Source organism: Dreissena polymorpha, chromosome 15 (genome assembly GCF_020536995.1).
Source record: "Dreissena polymorpha isolate Duluth1 chromosome 15, UMN_Dpol_1.0, whole genome shotgun sequence".
Classification (NCBI taxonomy): domain Eukaryota; kingdom Metazoa; phylum Mollusca; class Bivalvia; order Myida; family Dreissenidae; genus Dreissena; species Dreissena polymorpha.
This window is the reverse complement of record NC_068369.1, coordinates 5587560-5608101: the sequence shown is the minus strand read 5'-3', so window position 1 is coordinate 5608101 and position 20542 is coordinate 5587560. Positions and strand designations below refer to the sequence as shown.

General features: G+C 36.3%; 1 protein-coding gene across 1 annotated transcript; it reads right to left on the bottom strand.

Moving 5' to 3' along the window:
- Nucleotides 1-14536: 14536 nt before the first annotated feature.
- Nucleotides 14537-20542, bottom strand: LOC127860586 (uncharacterized). The gene is made up of 8 exons (XM_052398729.1): nt 20232-20542; nt 18421-18463; nt 18118-18228; nt 17492-17541; nt 17080-17134; nt 16632-16700; nt 15695-15765; nt 14537-14733 (listed from the first exon to the last, which is right to left on the bottom strand). The coding sequence occupies exons 1-7, from the start codon at nt 20334-20336 to the stop codon at nt 15695-15697; spliced, it is 504 nt and encodes a 167-aa protein (XP_052254689.1). The 5' UTR covers nt 20337-20542; the 3' UTR covers nt 14537-14733.

Sequence of the window (20542 nt, the reverse complement as noted above, 5' to 3'; positions counted from 1 at the left end):
AAAAACATGGCTTTGGCCTGCCACAATGGACTAAAATGACAAATCTCCCAATGAAGGGAGGAATCCAAAAGTTATAGAGATGACCACTGGCCAATCTTAAAAATTAACAAAAATAGATACAGCCCAGGGAAAACAAGAACCTGGCACTTATCAGATGGGATTAAACAAACCTTTGCACATACAAAAAAAGTATTTTCTGGATTAAACTGGATTAAAAAATGTTGGGCACACAGGAAAAACAAACTACATAAAAATAGCTTGCCAGTGGTGTTCGAACACGTGTGCGAATGGAACTTCAAAATTTAAAGACATAAAATCAAACGATAGCAATTACTTGATGTAACAAGAAGTTCACAGGCTCTATCTAACATATTCCGTGTTTCCAGCAACGATCCATTCACAAAGTGCTCAAAAGCGTCTACCGTGTGCCAGCACCACATGTCAAGCATCGAAAGTACAGCGTAAAACATTTGCCATACGGACCAGCACCTCATCTTTCGAATACGGATAGCAGCCGTCTCAAAGACACTATATCAAGTACTTTTGATACCGAAAAACTTCAATGCTTAAGCAATCTGTACAATGGAAACAGATAGTGTCGAGAGTTTGCACTCGACAATTTTCAACTATGCCCCAAAATTCACATGTTGGAAAAGGAATTTTTCGGGCCTATGCCATTCAGCAACCCATTCTCAAACACTTGGGAAAGGCAGAGCACGTTTATTTTGGCTCGCACTGTCGTATTAAGTAAAACAGCATTCACAGATGTACAGGAATTTACAACATATGACAAACGGAGCACTTATCATTCACGAAGAAAGGAATCCTTTCAATATAAGCAAACCAGATACTTTTTGCGAAAACGGTTTCAAACCTTCCACTACTGAAAGACTCACTGTATTCATCTCAGCCATCATCTTCAGCTGGGGGACCATAGTTATGAAATAAGTTATTAGATATGTTTGCAATGTGCAGATTGACAAAGAACAATCTTAACTAGAACACAACAAGAAAATCAGAGATTTAAAACAATGTAAACAGTGATCAACAAACCAGTTACCTTTCACATAATACACTCGGGTAACCATGTGACCAGTGCATTCTCTTGTCGCCAAGCACTTTTTTCGAGAATTATTCACCGACTGGGCTCATACGACAATGTTTCCACCTTAATGCACGTTTGTTGTGACATATATGTGAACATTCATTGTGTCTGTCAAATCTTGTACCCAAGAAGTGCAAAAAGAACGCCAAGCCGGTGGTGTGCGAGGAAATGTATGCGCTTGCCGGCCACTGTTGGGCTCGCCAGCCACCATATCCATAGCGGTCATGCTCACCCCACCCATAACCGACAAGCACCTGCTGCACCTGCACCTCCAGACTTTTGTTCTACAAGGTTTTTAACCGTTGAACTGTGTGAAAAGAGGGACACTTAGCATAAAATGCACTAGGCCATAAGCTATGGCTGAAAATGCCAAACAGTATGGATATTAATGCTGTTTTTGTCCATTTCCCCCCGAAAAAACCTTACATTTCACTATTGGACTCTCGCTTTAGCACAATAATCTTTGTTAGTTGTTGTAAATTGGGTAAATATGGTCAATAAACTTGTAAAGATCTTAATGGCAAATAAAAAAATTGCCAATACCAGACATTGAGTTACCTCCCTTTGTTTGAGCCCTTAGTATTGCTGGTGTTAGTGTTTTCCGATTGGAAATATTGTCGAAAAAAATGCTGACATGTTTCAGCAACATTTTAAATGCAATTAAATGTTTTTGACAGGACTTGAAAAATGACACTTTACCTAAGAAACACCATACTATGCTAGAATCAGGAAAGTTGACTATTTTCATGAGGTTTACTCATATTGAGTGTGTACAATAATTTTAAAATCCTGGACGACTAATCGTGTATTTTTTATGCCTTGTTTCTACACATGTAATTTGGTCATTTTCAGCACTGTTTCCTCAACTATCTGCAGACTGTACTACTGAGCCAGGAATTGCATGATGTTTGCAAGCAAATTTCAATAAAACACTGCATTTTGTACCAATCTTTAAAAATGATGTCCAAATGATAATTAACAGCCAAACACTTCTGATCAATGCATTGGTGCTGAAAAATCCTCAAAAGCATAGCAAAAAGGTAAATATTTTGAAAGTTTTACATATTTTCATTTAAAAAAGCCCAGTTAATTACATGATTTACCTTTTCTATGCAAACCTACCACTGAATTTTCTTCTACAAACAAGCACAGTACTTTGAGTAATGAAAACATTTGATTAAACATGGCTTGGCTGCCACAATGGACTAAAATGACAATATCTCCAATGAAAGGGAGGTAATCCAAAAGTTATAGAGATGACCACTGGCCAATCTTAAAAATTAACAAAAATAGATACAGCACAGGGAAAAACAAGAACCTTGGCACTTATCAGATGGGATTAAACAAACCTTTGCACATACAAAAAAAGTATTTTCTGGATTAAACTGGATTAAAAATGTTGGGCACACAGGACAAAACAAACTACAATAAAAATGCTTGCCAGTGGTGTTCGAACACGTGTGCGAATGGAACTTCAAAATTTTAAAGACAATAAAATCAAACGATAGCAATTACTTTGTAACAAGAAGTTCACAGGCTCTATCTAAACTAATTCCGTGTTTCAGCAACGATCAATTCAAAGTGCTCAAAAGCGTTCTACCGTGTGCCAGCACCACATGTCAAGCATTCGAAAGTAACAGCGTAAAACTTTGCCATACGGACAGCACCTTCATACTTTCGAATACGGATAGCAGCCGTCTCAAAGACACTATATCAAGTACTTTTTGATACCGAAACACTTCAATATGTAAGCAATCTGTACAATGGAAACAGATGTGAGAGTTTGCACTCGACAATTTTCAACTATGCCCCAAAATTCACATGTTGGAAAAGGAATTTTTCCGGCCTATGCCATTCAGCAACCCATTCTCAAACACTTGGAAAAGGCAGAGCCACGTTATTTTGGCTCGCACTGTCGGTATATAAAGTAAAACAGCATTCACAGATGTACAGGAATTTACAACATATTGACAAACGGAGCACTTATCATTCACGAAGAAAGGAATCCTTTCAATATAAGCAAACCAGATACTTTTGCGAAAACGGGTTTCAAACCTTCCACTACTGAAAGACTCACTGTATTCATCTCAGCCATCATCTTCAGCTGGGGACCATAGTTATGGAATAAGTTATTAGATCTGTTTGCAATGTGCAGATTGACAAGAACAATCTTAACTAGAAACAAAAACAAGAATCAGAGATTTAAAACAATGTAAACAGTGATCAACAAACCAGTTACCTTTCACATAATACACTTCGGGTAACCATGATGACCAGTGCATTCTCTTGTCGCCAAGCACTTTTTTCGAGAATTATTCACCGACTGGGGCTCATACGACAAATGTTCCACCTTAATGCACGTTTTGTTGTGACATATATGTGAAACATTCATTGGTGTCTGTCAAAATCTTTGTACCCAAGAAGTGCAAAAAGAACGCAAGCCGGTGTGCGAGGAAATGTATGCGCTTGCCGGCCACTGTGGCTCGCAGCACCCCATATCCATAGCGGTCATGCTCACCCACCCATAACCGACAAGCACCTGCTGCACCTGCACCTCCAGACTTTTGTTCTACAAGGTTTTTTAACCGTTGAACTGTGTGAAAAGAAGGGACACTTGCATAAAATGCACTGGCCATAAGCTATGGCTGAAAATGCAAACAAGTATGGATATTGTTTTTGTCCATTTTCCCCCCGGAAAAACCTTACATTTCACCATTGGACTCTCGCTTTAGCACAATAATCTTTGAAAGCAGTTGTAAATTGGTAAATATGGTCAATAAAACTTGTAAAGATCCATTAATGTGCATAAATAAAAAAATTGCCAATACCAGACATTGAGTTACCATCCCTTTGTTTGAGCCCTTAGTATGCTGGTGTGTTAGTGTTTTCCGAATGGAAATATTGTCGAAAATAAAATGCTGACATGTTCAGCAACATTTTTAATGCAATTAAATGTTTTTGACAGGACTTGAAAATTGACACTTTACCTTAAGAAACACCATACTATGGTAGAATCAGGAAAGTTGACTATTTCATGAGGTTTACTCATATATGAGTGTGTACAATAAATTTTAAAATCCTGGGACGACTCGTGTATTTTTTATGCCTTGTTTTCTACACATGATAATTTGGTCATTTTCAGCACTGTTTCCCACTATCTGCAGACTGTACTACTGAGCCAGGAATTGCATTATGTTTGCAAGCAAATTTCAATAAACACTGCATTTTTGTACCCAATCATTTAAAAAATGATGTCCAAATGATAATTAACAGCCAAACACTTCTGATCAATGCATTGGTGCTGAAAAATCCTCAAAAAGCATAGCAAAAAGAAAAATATTTTGAAAGTTTTTACATATTTTCATTTAAAAAAGCCCATTTAATTACATGATTTACCTTTTCTTATGCAAACCTACCACTGAATTTCTTCTACAAACAAGCACAGTACTTTGAGTAATGTAAACATTTGATTAAACATGGCTTTGGCTGCCACAATGGACTAAAATGACAATATCTCCCAATGAAAGGGAGGTAATCCAAAAGTTATAGAGATGACCACTGGCCAATCTTAAAAATTAACAAAAATAGATACAGCACAGGGAAAAACAAGAACCTTGGCACTTATCAGATGGGATTAAACAAACCTTTGCACATACAAAAAAAGTATTTTCTGGATTAAACTGGATTAAAAATGTTGGGCACACAGGACAAAACAAACTACATAAAAATGCTTGCCAGTGGTGTTCGAACACGTGTGCGAATGGAACTTCAAAATTTAAAGACAATAAAATCAAACGATAGCAATTACTTTGTAACAAGAAGTTCACAGGCTCTATCTAACATAATTCCGTGTTTCAGCAACGATCATTCAAAGTGCTCAAAAGCGTCTACCGTGTGCCAGCACCACATGTCAAGCATTCGAAAGTACAGCGTAAAACATTTGCCATACGGACAGCACCTTCATCTTTCGAATACGGATAGCAGCCGTCTCAAAGACACTATATCAAGTACTTTTGATACCGAAACACTTCAATATGTAAGCAATCTGTACAATGGAAACAGATGTGAGAGTTTGCACTCGACAATTTTCAACTATGCCCCAAAATTCACATGTTGGAAAAGGAATTTTTCCGGCCTATGCCATTCAGCAACCCATTCTCAAACACTTGGAAAAGGCAGAGCCACGTTTAATTTGGCTCGCACTGTCGGTATTAAAGTAAAACAGCATTCACAGATGTACAGGAATTTACAACATATTGACAAACGGAGCACTTATCATTCACGAAGAAAGGAATCCTTTCAATATAAGCAATCCAGATACTTTTTGCGAAAACGGGTTTCAAACCTTCCACTACTGAAAGACTCACTGTATTCATCTCAGCCATCATCTTCAGCTGGGGACCATAGTTATGGAATAAGTTATTAGATCTGTTTGCAATGTGCAGATTGACAAAGAACAATCTTAACTAGAAACAAAAACAAGAAATCAGAGATTTAAAACAATGTAAACAGTGATCAACAAACCAGTTACCATTCACATAATACACTTCGGGTAACCATGATGACCAGTGCATTCTCTTGTCGCCAAGCACTTTTTTCGAGAATTATTCACCGACTGGGGCTCATACGACAAATGTTCCACCTTAATGCACGTTTTGTTGTGACATATATGTGAAACATTCATTGTGTCTGTCAAAATCTTTGTACCCAAGAAGTGCAAAAAGAACGCAAGCCGGTGTGCGAGGAAATGTATGCGCTTGCCGGCCACTGTGGCTCGCAGCACCCCATATCCATAGCGGTCATGCTCACCCACCCATAACCGACAAGCACCTGCTGCACCTGCACCTCCAGACTTTTGTTCTACAAGGTTTTTTAACCGTTGAACTGTGTGAAAAGAAGGGACACTTGCATAAAATGCACTGGCCATAAGCTATGGCTGAAAATGCAAACAAGTATGGATATTAATGCTGTTTTTGTCCATTTTCCCCCCGGAAAAACCTTACATTTCACTATTGGACTCTCGCTTTAGCACAATAATCTTTGTAAGCAGTTGTAAATTGGTAAATATGGTCAATAAAACTTGTAAAGATCCATTAATGTGCATAAATAAAAAATTGCCAATACCAGACATTGAGTTACCTCCCTTTGTTTGAGCCATTAGTATGCTGGTGTTAGTGTTTTCCGATTGGAAATATTGTCGAAAATAAAATGCTGACATGTTCAGCAACATTTTAAAATGCAATTAAATGTTTTTGACAGGACTTGAAAAATTGACACTTAACCTTAAGAAACACCATACTATGGTAGAATCAGGAAAGTTGACTATTTTCATGAGGTTTACTCATATATGAGTGTGTACAATAAATTTTAAAATCCTGGGACGACCCGTGTATTTTTTTATGCCTTGTTTTCTACACATGATAATTTGGTCATTTTCAGCACTGTTTCCCACTATCTGCAGACTGTACTACTGAGCCAGGAATTGCATTATGTTTGCAAGCAAATTTCAATAAACACTGCATTTTTGTACCCAATCATTTAAAAAATGATGTCCAAATGATAATTAACAGCCAAACACTTCTGATCAATGCATTGGTGCTGAAAAATCCTCAAAAAGCATAGCAAAAAGGTAAATATTTTGAAAGTTTTTACATATTTTCATTTAAAAAAGCCCATTTAATTACATGATTTACCTTTTCTTATGCAAACCTACCACTGAATTTTCTTCTACAAACAAGCACAGTACTTTGAGTAATGTAAACATTTGATTAAACATGGCTTTGGCTGCCACAATGGACTAAAATGACAATATCTCCCAATGAAAGGGAGGTAATCCAAAAGTTATAGAGATGACCACTGGCCAATCTTAAAAATTAACAAAAATAGATACAGCACAGGGAAAAACAAGAACCTTGGCACTTATCAGATGGGATTAAACAAACCTTTGCACATACAAAAAAAGTATTTTCTGGATTAAACTGGATTAAAAATGTTGGGCACACAGGACAAAACAAACTACATAAAAATGCTTGCCAGTGGTGTTCGAACACGTGTGCGAATGGAACTTCAAAATTTAAAGACAATAAAATCAAACGATAGCAATTACTTTGTAACAAGAAGTTCACAGGCTCTATCTAACATAATTCCGTGTTTCAGCAACGATCATTCAAAGTGCTCAAAAGCGTCTACCGTGTGCCAGCACCACATGTCAAGCATTCGAAAGTACAGCGTAAAACATTTGCCATACGGACAGCACCTTCATCTTTCGAATACGGATAGCAGCCGTCTCAAAGACACTATATCAAGAACTTTTGATACCGAAACACTTCAATATGTAAGCAATCTGTACAATGGAAACAGATGTGAGAGTTTGCACTCGACAATTTTCAACTATGCCCCAAAATTCACATGTTGGAAAAGGAATTTTTCCGGCCTATGCCATTCAGCAACCCATTCTCAAACACTTGGAAAAGGCAGAGCCACGTTTATTTTGGCTCGCACTGTCGGTATTAAAGTAAAACAGCATTCACAGATGTACAGGAATTTACAACATATTGACAAACGGAGCACTTATCATTCACGAAGAAAGGAATCCTTTCAATATAAGCAAACCAGATACTTTTTGCGAAAACGGGTTTCAAACCTTCCACTACTGAAAGACTCACTGTATTCATCTCAGCCATCATCTTCAGCTGGGGACCATAGTTATGGAATAAGTTATTAGATCTGTTTGCAATGTGCAGATTGACAAAGAACAATCTTAACTAGAAACAAAAACAAGAAATCAGAGATTTAAAACAATGTAAACAGTGATCAACAAACCAGTTACCTTTCACATAAAACACTTCGGGTAACCATGATGACCAGTGCATTCTCTTGTCGCCAAGCACTTTTTTCGAGAATTATTCACCGACTGGGGCTCATACGACAAATGTTCCACCTTAATGCACGTTTTGTTGTGACATATATGTGAAACATTCATTGTGTCTGTCAAAATCTTTGTACCCAAGAAGTGCAAAAAGAACGCAAGCCGGTGTGCGAGGAAATGTATGCGCTTGCCGGCCACTGTGGCTCGCAGCACCCCATATCCATAGCGGTCATGCTCACCCACCCATAACCGACAAGCACCTGCTGCACCTGCACCTCCAGACTTTTGTTCTACAAGGTTTTTTAACCGTTGAACTGTGTGAAAAGAAGGGACACTTGCATAAAATGCACTGGCCATAAGCTATGGCTGAAAATGCAAACAAGTATGGATATTAATGCTGTTTTTGTCCATTTTCCCCCCGGAAAAACCTTACATTTCACTATTGGACTCTCGCTTTAGCACAATAATCTTTGTAAGCAGTTGTAAATTGGTAAATATGGTCAATAAAACTTGTAAAGATCCATTAATGTGCATAAATAAAAAATTGCCAATACCAGACATTGAGTTACCTCCCTTTGTTTGAGCCCTTAGTATGCTGGTGTTAGTGTTTTCCGATTGGAAATATTGTCGAAAATAAAATGCTGACATGTTCAGCAACATTTTTAAATGCAATTAAATGTTTTTGACAGGACTTGAAAAATTGACACTTTACCTTAAGAAACACCATACTATGGTAGAATCAGGAAAGTTGACTATTTTCATGAGGTTTACTCATATATGAGTGTGTACAATAAATTTTAAAATCCTGGGACGACTCGTGTATTTTTTATGCCTTGTTTTCTACACATGATAATTTGGTCATTTTCAGCACTGTTTCCCACTATCTGCAGACTGTACTACTGAGCCAGGAATTGCATTATGTTTGCAAGCAAATTTCAATAAACACTGCATTTTTGTACCCAATCATTTAAAAAATGATGTCCAAATGATAATTAACAGCCAAACACTTCTGATCAATGCATTGGTGCTGAAAAATCCTCAAAAAGCATAGCAAAAAGGTAAATATTTTGAAAGTTTTTACATATTTTCATTTAAAAAAGCCCATTTAATTACATGATTTACCTTTTCTTATGCAAACCTACCACTGAATTTTCTTCTACAAACAAGCACAGTACTTTGAGTAATGTAAACATTTGATTAAACATGGCTTTGGCTGCCACAATGGACTAAAATGACAATATCTCCCAATGAAAGGGAGGTAATCCAAAAGTTATAGAGATGACCACTGGCCAATCTTAAAAATTAACAAAAATAGATACAGCACAGGGAAAAACAAGAACCTTGGCACTTATCAGATGGGATTAAACAAACCTTTGCACATACAAAAAAAGTATTTTCTGGATTAAACTGGATTAAAAATGTTGGGCACACAGGACAAAACAAACTACATAAAAATGCTTGCCAGTGGTGTTCGAACACGTGTGCGAATGGAACTTCAAAATTTAAAGACAATAAAATCAAACGATAGCAATTACTTTGTAACAAGAAGTTCACAGGCTCTATCTAACATAATTCCGTGTTTCAGCAACGATCATTCAAAGTGCTCAAAAGCGTCTACCGTGTGCCAGCACCACATGTCAAGCATTCGAAAGTACAGCGTAAAACATTTGCCATACGGACAGCACCTTCATCTTTCGAATACGGATAGCAGCCGTCTCAAAGACACTATATCAAGTACTTTTGATACCGAAACACTTCAATATGTAAGCAATCTGTACAATGGAAACAGATGTGAGAGTTTGCACTCGACAATTTTCAACTATGCCCCAAAATTCACATGTTGGAAAAGGAATTTTTCCGGCCTATGCCATTCAGCAACCCATTCTCAAACACTTGGAAAAGGCAGAGCCACGTTTATTTTGGCTCGCACTGTCGGTATTAAAGTAAAACAGCATTCACAGATGTACAGGAATTTACAACATATTGACAAACGGAGCACTTATCATTCACGAAGAAAGGAATCCTTTCAATATAAGCAAACCAGATACTTTTTGCGAAAACGGGTTTCAAACCTTCCACTACTGAAAGACTCACTGTATTCATCTCAGCCATCATCTTCAGCTGGGGACCATAGTTATGGAATAAGTTATTAGATCTGTTTGCAATGTGCAGATTGACAAAGAACAATCTTAACTAGAAACAAAAACAAGAAATCAGAGATTTAAAACAATGTAAACAGTGATCAACAAACCAGTTACCTTTCACATAAAACACTTCGGGTAACCATGATGACCAGTGCATTCTCTTGTCGCCAAGCACTTTTTTCGAGAATTATTCACCGACTGGGGCTCATACGACAAATGTTCCACCTTAATGCACGTTTTGTTGTGACATATATGTGAAACATTCATTGTGTCTGTCAAAATCTTTGTACCCAAGAAGTGCAAAAAGAACGCAAGCCGGTGTGCGAGGAAATGTATGCGCTTGCCGGCCACTGTGGCTCGCAGCACCCCATATCCATAGCGGTCATGCTCACCCACCCATAACCGACAAGCACCTGCTGCACCTGCACCTCCAGACTTTTGTTCTACAAGGTTTTTTAACCGTTGAACTGTGTGAAAAGAAGGGACACTTGCATAAAATGCACTGGCCATAAGCTATGGCTGAAAATGCAAACAAGTATGGATATTAATGCTGTTTTTGTCCATTTTCCCCCCGGAAAAACCTTACATTTCACTATTGGACTCTCGCTTTAGCACAATAATCTTTGTAAGCAGTTGTAAATTGGTAAATATGGTCAATAAAACTTGTAAAGATCCATTAATGTGCATAAATAAAAAATTGCCAATACCAGACATTGAGTTACCTCCCTTTGTTTGAGCCCTTAGTATGCTGGTGTTAGTGTTTTCCGATTGGAAATATTGTCGAAAATAAAATGCTGACATGTTCAGCAACATTTTTAAATGCAATTAAATGTTTTTGACAGGACTTGAAAAATTGACACTTTACCTTAAGAAACACCATACTATGCTAGAATCAGGAAAGTTGACTATTTTCATGAGGTTTACTCATATATGAGTGTGTACAATAAATTTTAAAATCCTGGGACGACTCGTGTATTTTTTATGCCTTGTTTTCTACACATGATAATTTGGTCATTTTCAGCACTGTTTCCCACTATCTGCAGACTGTACTACTGAGCCAGGAATTGCATTATGTTTGCAAGCAAATTTCAATAAACACTGCATTTTTGTACCCAATCATTTAAAAAATGATGTCCAAATGATAATTAACAGCCAAACACTTCTGATCAATGCATTGGTGCTGAAAAATCCTCAAAAAGCATAGCAAAAAGGTAAATATTTTGAAAGTTTTTACATATTTTCATTTAAAAAAGCCCATTTAATTACATGATTTACCTTTTCTTATGCAAACCTACCACTGAATTTTCTTCTACAAACAAGCACAGTACTTTGAGTAATGTAAACATTTGATTAAACATGGCTTTGGCTGCCACAATGGACTAAAATGACAATATCTCCCAATGAAAGGGAGGTAATCCAAAAGTTATAGAGATGACCACTGGCCAATCTTAAAAATTAACAAAAATAGATACAGCACAGGGAAAAACAAGAACCTTGGCACTTATCAGATGGGATTAAACAAACCTTTGCACATACAAAAAAAGTATTTTCTGGATTAAACTGGATTAAAAATGTTGGGCACACAGGACAAAACAAACTACATAAAAATGCTTGCCAGTGGTGTTCGAACACGTGTGCGAATGGAACTTCAAAATTTAAAGACAATAAAATCAAACGATAGCAATTACTTTGTAACAAGAAGTTCACAGGCTCTATCTAACATAATTCCGTGTTTCAGCAACGATCATTCAAAGTGCTCAAAAGCGTCTACCGTGTGCCAGCACCACATGTCAAGCATTCGAAAGTACAGCGTAAAACATTTGCCATACGGACAGCACCTTCATCTTTCGAATACGGATAGCAGCCGTCTCAAAGACACTATATCAAGTACTTTTGATACCGAAACACTTCAATATGTAAGCAATCTGTACAATGGAAACAGATGTGAGAGTTTGCACTCGACAATTTTCAACTATGCCCCAAAATTCACATGTTGGAAAAGGAATTTTTCCGGCCTATGCCATTCAGCAACCCATTCTCAAACACTTGGAAAAGGCAGAGCCACGTTTATTTTGGCTCGCACTGTCGGTATTAAAGTAAAACAGCATTCACAGATGTACAGGAATTTACAACATATTGACAAACGGAGCACTTATCATTCACGAAGAAAGGAATCCTTTCAATATAAGCAAACCAGATACTTTTTGCGAAAACGGGTTTCAAACCTTCCACTACTGAAAGACTCACTGTATTCATCTCAGCCATCATCTTCAGCTGGGGACCATAGTTATGGAATAAGTTATTAGATCTGTTTGCAATGTGCAGATTGACAAAGAACAATCTTAACTAGAAACAAAAACAAGAAATCAGAGATTTAAAACAATGTAAACAGTGATCAACAAACCAGTTACCTTTCACATAATACACTTCGGGTAACCATGATGACCAGTGCATTCTCTTGTCGCCAAGCACTTTTTTCGAGAATTATTCACCGACTGGGGCTCATACGACAAATGTTCCACCTTAATGCACGTTTTGTTGTGACATATATGTGAAACATTCATTGTGTCTGTCAAAATCTTTGTACCCAAGAAGTGCAAAAAGAACGCAAGCCGGTGTGCGAGGAAATGTATGCGCTTGCCGGCCACTGTGGCTCGCAGCACCCCATATCCATAGCGGTCATGCTCACCCACCCATAACCGACAAGCACCTGCTGCACCTGCACCTCCAGACTTTTGTTCTACAAGGTTTTTTAACCGTTGAACTGTGTGAAAAGAAGGGACACTTGCATAAAATGCACTGGCCATAAGCTATGGCTGAAAATGCAAACAAGTATGGATATTAATGCTGTTTTTGTCCATTTTCCCCCCGGAAAAACCTTACACTTCACTATTGGACTCTCGCTTTAGCACAATAATCTTTGTAAGCAGTTGTAAATTGGTAAATATGGTCAATAAAACTTGTAAAGATCCATTAATGTGCATAAATAAAAAATTGCCAATACCAGACATTGAGTTACCTCCCTTTGTTTGAGCCCTTAGTATGCTGGTGTTAGTGTTTTCCGATTGGAAATATTGTCGAAAATAAAATGCTGACATGTTCAGCAACATTTTTAAATGCAATTAAATGTTTTTGACAGGACTTGAAAAATTGACACTTGACCTTAAGGGGACACACTACAGTTTTTCACAAATCGGCTACTGGCTGCCGGGGTGGGGGCACTGTCCGTCCTCACAGCTAACACAACGTCTACACCTGAAATCATACAAAACATATCTTCAGTATTGTTGGGGGTATGTCTTCCAGAAAATACATGGATAGCCATGGTGCACCCACTTGCTGTATATTTTTATCATGGAAATTCAGCCAATTTAGGGGTCTGAATGTCACCTGTTTTCGAGGCCATTTCTGTGATTTTCAACACAAATTTACCACTAAACTGCAAATGCCAGTTCATTAAACACTTTCTGCTTTACTGCATCACTAACCAGATATTTGACCGACACCGAAGAATCCTAGGGTCATCCACGCGGTTTTTTGCAGAAATTCAGTTGAGTGGAGGCACCTTTAAAATTCATGCAAAATTAGCCTTCGGAGCTAGAAACCAGCATGTACGTATCTCATGACCTTGACTGCTCAGCAGACACACTGGCTAGGCACTGGACACATTTTCGAATTCACTAAGCATGCATTTCAAACCACCACCACTCAAATCTGATACTTTAAACTTGTAAAACACTATTATTGCTGCTCAGTTTTATTGTATCCCTATTTATTAGAAATTTCTCCCCTGCCAATTCGACACTAAGGCTCAAAACTGTATAGTGCTACCTTTCGTGTGAGCACTGTTTAACGTTTCCTTCCAATTGTTCTTTATGTCTTTTGTTCTTTAAGAACTGTCAACCACGCCGACAAGAAAAGAAAAAGTTGTAAAATACCGTTGTTAAGTTCTCATATTTTCAGTATTTTTGGTAATACATTTTAAAGGGTTTGTCTACCAGGTCACTACCAGTTCACTATCAATAACGCCAGTAGATTGATCATCATCGTCACGTGGTAAACACAGGAAGCAATTTGTGCATGCGTAGTGAATTGTATATCTTTTTTAAATTAAAAATATCAATCTACTTGCGTTATTTATATTGGGTTTGCCACCTATTTTCGAGATGTACTTTCGATTTCACATCGCAAATTTTGTTTATCGAATATACTGAAAAAAAAGAACTTTTTTCAAGTAATGTTATATACTAGTCGTGATAATTTTAATCAATATAAACTAACAATTGTAAAAAAATACGGTAATTTGGAACTTTTCTTTTTTTGTCATTCGTGGTTGATAGTCCCAAATGGATGCGAGCAGTATACAATTTGTGTACATGCAGTTGTTTGAATAATTATAAAACATTACACAACGAGAAATCTGTGGGAAAGAAGTTTAATTTTTCTAAAGTATTCACAAGATGTGCGTGAAAATTGTTTACCAAAAATATAAAGCAAGTTTTATTTAAAATGTCCAACGATTGAATACGTATTTCAATGGTTATTATAAAAGAAAAAAGTTTTCAACGGTTCAGATGTTCATCACCTTGGGAGGAGAAGGAGTTTCGGTGGACAGCCTACAGAAAAGAAAACAAAAAAGCACTTTGTACGCTGTATATTCACCATCACATTCAACACACAAACAAAACAGTCATATTTATGTCATACTAGTATTTGTGAGACGACGACTAATACCATAGTTTGAAATGAATGTAAATATGATGAAATAAAGCCACGTTATGGAACCACTTGACTCATTGCATGTGCATATGGTGTCTCCCCGAGTAGCCTGTGCAGTTCGCACAGGGTATTCAGGGACTACGCCTACCGCTTTTATGGACTTTGTCATTTGAAGGAAGTCTCGTCTAACTGTTAATCAAGCATATGCGGAAATGTTGCTCTTGTTTAGCCTGTGCGGACTAAACAGGCCAATCTGGAACGGCACTTTACGCATGAGCATAAAAACCAGTTTGTGGGACTAAACAGGCTTATATGGGACGGCACTTGACGCATGCGCATTTAAGCCTGAGAGAGGCTCAAATGAACATATGCGTTATTTAAGCATGGGAATATAAAGGTTAAACAAGGGGTTTTATTTTGAGCTGCTCCTAAATAACCTTCACTTGTATTAAGAATTTCAAAACCGGTTTAAGAAATATAAAAACTGGGAAAGCTTTGCATGAAATGTTTTTACAATAGTAAATTTTTTTTAAATGAAATATTGTTTAAAGTAATAATATATTTTCACGTTTTGTTTTGTCATTATTATAAATTTTAAAGCGCAAAAACGGTACAATTTGCTTATCAGACGGTCCTAAAAATGACCTCTCATCGCTAATTTTTGTTTGAGGAGGAACTATTTATAGAAGTCCTGGAACATGACGACTTTTATTAGGAAGAAAGATAATCAAGCTTATAAAATAATTCCTCGCATACAAAGCTATGCAACTGACGGTCATTCAACATCTTGAGAACATAGTGATAGTGCGAAGGTTTACGACAAACATCCATATTCTACAGATATAATTCAGCACGCACCTATTTTCGGCTTTCTAACTCGCTTTCACAGTCGGCAAACTGGTCCTCGAATTTTTGGGGGAAAGAGTATTCTGAAAGAAAGAGCAAAATACAACGGGTTAGCATGTTTCGAAATAGTATGACATGCAACAATAATTGAAAATCAATAAATTCATTTTCGGTGTTTGTAACCGACAGGTCTAGTAAAAATGCAATCCACTGTATAGAGGCATCGGTATAGTTGTAAATATAAAGTCTGAAACGGTAATTAAGTTATTGGTATCAATAACATAATACATGTTCTCGTGGCCTTTCATTTATTTTAATCTCCAAAAGAACTTCTCAAGTGATTCCCTTTAAGAGTCTGCAAGGGATTTATCCTAAAAGTTTGATTTCATTACGTGAACGACAGCGGGACGTATGTATCCATTAGTTTACAAAGATTGATTTTGACAACCTTAACATCATTCAATATAAAGAAGTGAAACTCCAGCTGCTGGAGCAGTATTGAATTTTCATTAAAAACAATTAGTTGGCCCTTTATTTAAGGCAAGTGACAGATTGCCCAAACAGTACAAAACAGCACAATACAAACCAACATAAACACAAAATATGAATAAAACTGGGGTCACCGCCTTGGAACGGTCAATGCAAAGCATTGGGGGTTTAAACCTGGTTATAGAGCGCTCAACCTCACACTTGGCCCAGCAATATTCATAATACATTTAAGTGTAAATAAAATTTAACGTCATAGCATTGTAACTCAAATTAAACAATAATAAAAGGGAATTAAAACGCATTCAATTTAATTACTATGCCTTTAAAATAGATCGATAGCTCCAAACAAGTTTATCCTTCATATATAAGTAAGCTTATGATGATGCTATGACTAATGCAACTGATATGTAGAGCAACACTTCCCAAATATTAACAGCACTACTGCATGTTAAAGACTCACCGGATGGGTGTGTACCCATGATCATGGTGGCAAGCTCAAATAACTCTCCCTCTGCCTGTAGACTGAGGCCTGTACAAAGTGTTAATTATCATATTGAAGTAATAATCATCAGCAGCAAACAAAACACCATAATCATCATCAATCACGTCGTCGTCATCATCATCTTCACGAAAGTAATCGATGTAACTAGTTTTCAATATGTTCCTTATGTACGAAGACCTGGTATACATTCTATGTAAAAAAATTATTAAATGAATATCTGCTCGTTTACCATAGACACATCAGCAGATAGTGCAAATAAAAAAACGAACATCAAAACTACAACCGATTTACTATTCATTCACAGCGGCGATTATGTTTGTTGATCGATAAGGTGTCCTTTGCTCAACACAATTTTTGGAAGACTTCTGGAGAGCGTCTTAAAATTATCATATGCATTAAATCTTACATTCAAGTTTTCTTTTATTGAAACCAAGCTCCCTCAGATAATCACTTGAGGCCTCCTGAAATACAGCAAAGCTTCATTCTGAGCATTACCAAATACAAACATTAGCACTGAGAGAATCATTGGCGGGGATAATGTCATCCCTAAAATCAAGTGATTTATACGAAAATGAGCTGGTTGTATAGACTCTTAACAGACAGGAATGTTTGAATATTGTGTTTGTGTTCACTGAGTACATTCTGACAAGTGAATCTTTCTATCAACGTCCAGGTTAATGGCCTATAGTTATGTTTGTTACAGAATAAAATAATCGAACTTAGAATATTATCGACACAGTTAACAATGACAGCACATAAGTCACGTATTATGTTTGCAATTAGTCAAATTCGTGTAGTAGAAAACAAAGATAACTTACCGATATAATTTCAATAGCTTTGTGCACGGTTTCGCAACGATTGATCAAGACTGCAATGAGAACAGTTAAAAGTTCATACACACATGTAGGAATGTAAGGTGTTTCATGTTTAGTAAGTATCCACAATAGCATTTGATTGAAAATGAAGAATTATTTAAGGTGTAAGTATTTGCTCACATATACAAGCAGAAATATATTGTACATCTGTCGAAGTACATAGATACAGAGGTTACTATAAATTCAACTGGAACAGATTACATTTTCAGGCGACTTTTTGGGTCGGTAAAAAAAGTTTAATATTGCCCCGAATTAAAACACAGGGACATATATTTGTAATTAAACGTCAGTATTGTTTAATACGTTTAGTAAGGAGCACAATAATATTAAATGGAAAAAAATTGTTTCGAGTTTTTGATACTGATATACAAATATACTGATTGTTTGATACTTTGAAGAGGGTAACATTTTCATTTATGTTGAGGAAGGCATTTTCAAATTGTAACTATTTCAGAGATAACGTCATTTATATGTCCAAAAATATGTGCAACAAGGCGCAACCTTCAATGACAATTTATTTAATTTAAGTCAATAATGTTAATTTCGGCGGTGTTATGAATATAACATACAGTCAAAATCTCTTTCCTTGAGTGCAGCGGCAACAGCCATTCGTCCCAGTCTGTCAACCATGAGCCCGATCAAGATTGCACCAGTGTCGCACTTGCCCAACATGATAGTTACTGTGAATTAACAGTAATGAACAATTATTTAATAATTGTTGACTATAAGCAGTGGAGGCATTAATTAAATTATGAGGTGGTACTTGATACATTAAGGCACATGAGTTTGGCATTAACTTTGCAATTCATCGCGATTTAGACTCGATAAAATATACATAACTAAATTAAAAACGCTGAATGCTTAATACATACGCTGGAACTCTATTTCCTTTCGATTCCATGCCTCCTCAGAGTCCTAAAAACAACGAGCATGTTGCTTAAAATGTCGGAATTTCAAATTCAGTACAATATTTATAACTCATACATATTATTTGAAACGACACAGTTTACGCAATGACCGACTTACGTTAAACGTATTCATAGAATGGACAACAGGTATCGTATTGCATACATTGCATCGAGTTTGGACGCTAAATCTTATCAAAATAACATGCAAATATAATATAAGAGGCTATAACAATACTGTTCTCTGTCTAAATGATTGACAGTCACGATAAGTTATATTAAAAGAGTTAATACAGCTCCTTGTAGACTGCACTAATAAATTTTATGTCTATTGTTCCCCGCACAATCAAGCACATACTTAAACTTAGATGGAAAATGTTAAAATAAGTAAATGACGTTTAATTGTTTATATAGAGAATAAAAGGTTAGTGTTGATTATAGATCAGGTTTATCATGCGAGGCTTAGAAAACAAAAAGCACGAGCCTTGGCGAGTGCTTTTTCGTTTTCGTGCAGAGCATGATAAACCTGATCTATAATCAACACTAATCTATTATTCTATTTATCCCACTTTTTTTTGTAAACCTTTTTGTTTAAACAAAATTAGTTTGACTGGATAATTTCGCTGGATTTATGACGTCATTTCGTCGAAATATTGACGTCATTTCCTGCCGTTGATTATAGATGATATTTAATCAACGGGGCTTTAATCAACCGAATTCGCTGTAAAAGTGGGATAAAACCAAATCATACTTGGATATTTCATTGACTTTTTAGTTGCTAGGATTTATTAAATACATAGAATTTTGAATAAGGTCAATTTTACTTACATGCTTTTTAAAGAGATTTGATAATTTTAATTTGTGTCTATAATTGTATTTTGTATTAAGTTGTTTTACTAATAATCGTGCGATGTAACCGGATAATTCCAACGCAGTACAACGACATGGAATGGAATACTGAGAAGCAAGGGTGAACATTCAATCATATTTTTGTATTTTATTTTGAAATGCTAAGCTTGTTTCAATTACCATATCAAGAAATTACTTAATAAATAAATGTTGCATTTTGTTTTTGAGTTTTTTTGTTTGCCTCTGTTTTTTTTCTCCATATATGTGTATGCATCTGATATTTTTATTTTGGGAATTTTTGGCAATACAAATCGATAATACACTTTTATTTGATTGCACATTGCCACAGAGTTGTTTCTCGTACTAGTTGAGCGTACCAGAAATAATGCACAACGCAATGTACCTTAACATATTACAAAATATAAAAATAAATTTTTAATGCAAACTTGTTTTAAGCTACTTTTCAATGAATTCCAATAAAGAGTGACTATCAATCATTGTATCTAGTAAAAATTCAACTTAACATTAGTTATCACTAGTTGACGTACATACCAGTAATCATACTTGTTACATTAATATGATAAATCCACTAAAAGTAATATCATAATTCTGTGTTCGCCATGCTTTCTCTGTGTAAGATCTTTAAACTACGAACTACGTTCGATTATCCGTGTACATGACGTGGTAACATGTATTTAATAACGAAATATGTTTTGTCAAATACTTTCAAAAAACAGGTCAAAGAAAAAGCCGTCTTAAACTTGGACGCAATATCACCGTTTCACAGGTCTGCAAAACAATATGTACACCTGACAAATGTTCTTTACTCTTACTTATGCAATAAACCAAATAAACAGAACATAAGTTTGTATCGTCAATACAAAGTATCAAATAAAAATATTCAAAATAAATAATCAAAGGTACATTACCGCATGCGCTCGACGAAATACCGTGTCTTTAATACCATCTTGATAATCACATTTCACCAGACCGGAAATGAGCGCAATCCCAAACAACGCCAGAACAGCCTTCATAATTGCAGCAGTAAGTGGTCCACAAGGAGTCACAAATAACGTTGGTGAGCTACTCAATTTATAGCCGTTTGTGACTAGGCCTCTGGTGAGATTTTAATGTGATTTTTATCAATCAAAATGTTCATGAGACGTGACTTAGGAAAGCAGAGGCCCGTTAAAATTTTTACATAGCAATGTGCGTAACTCACCCCATACGTAACACTAAA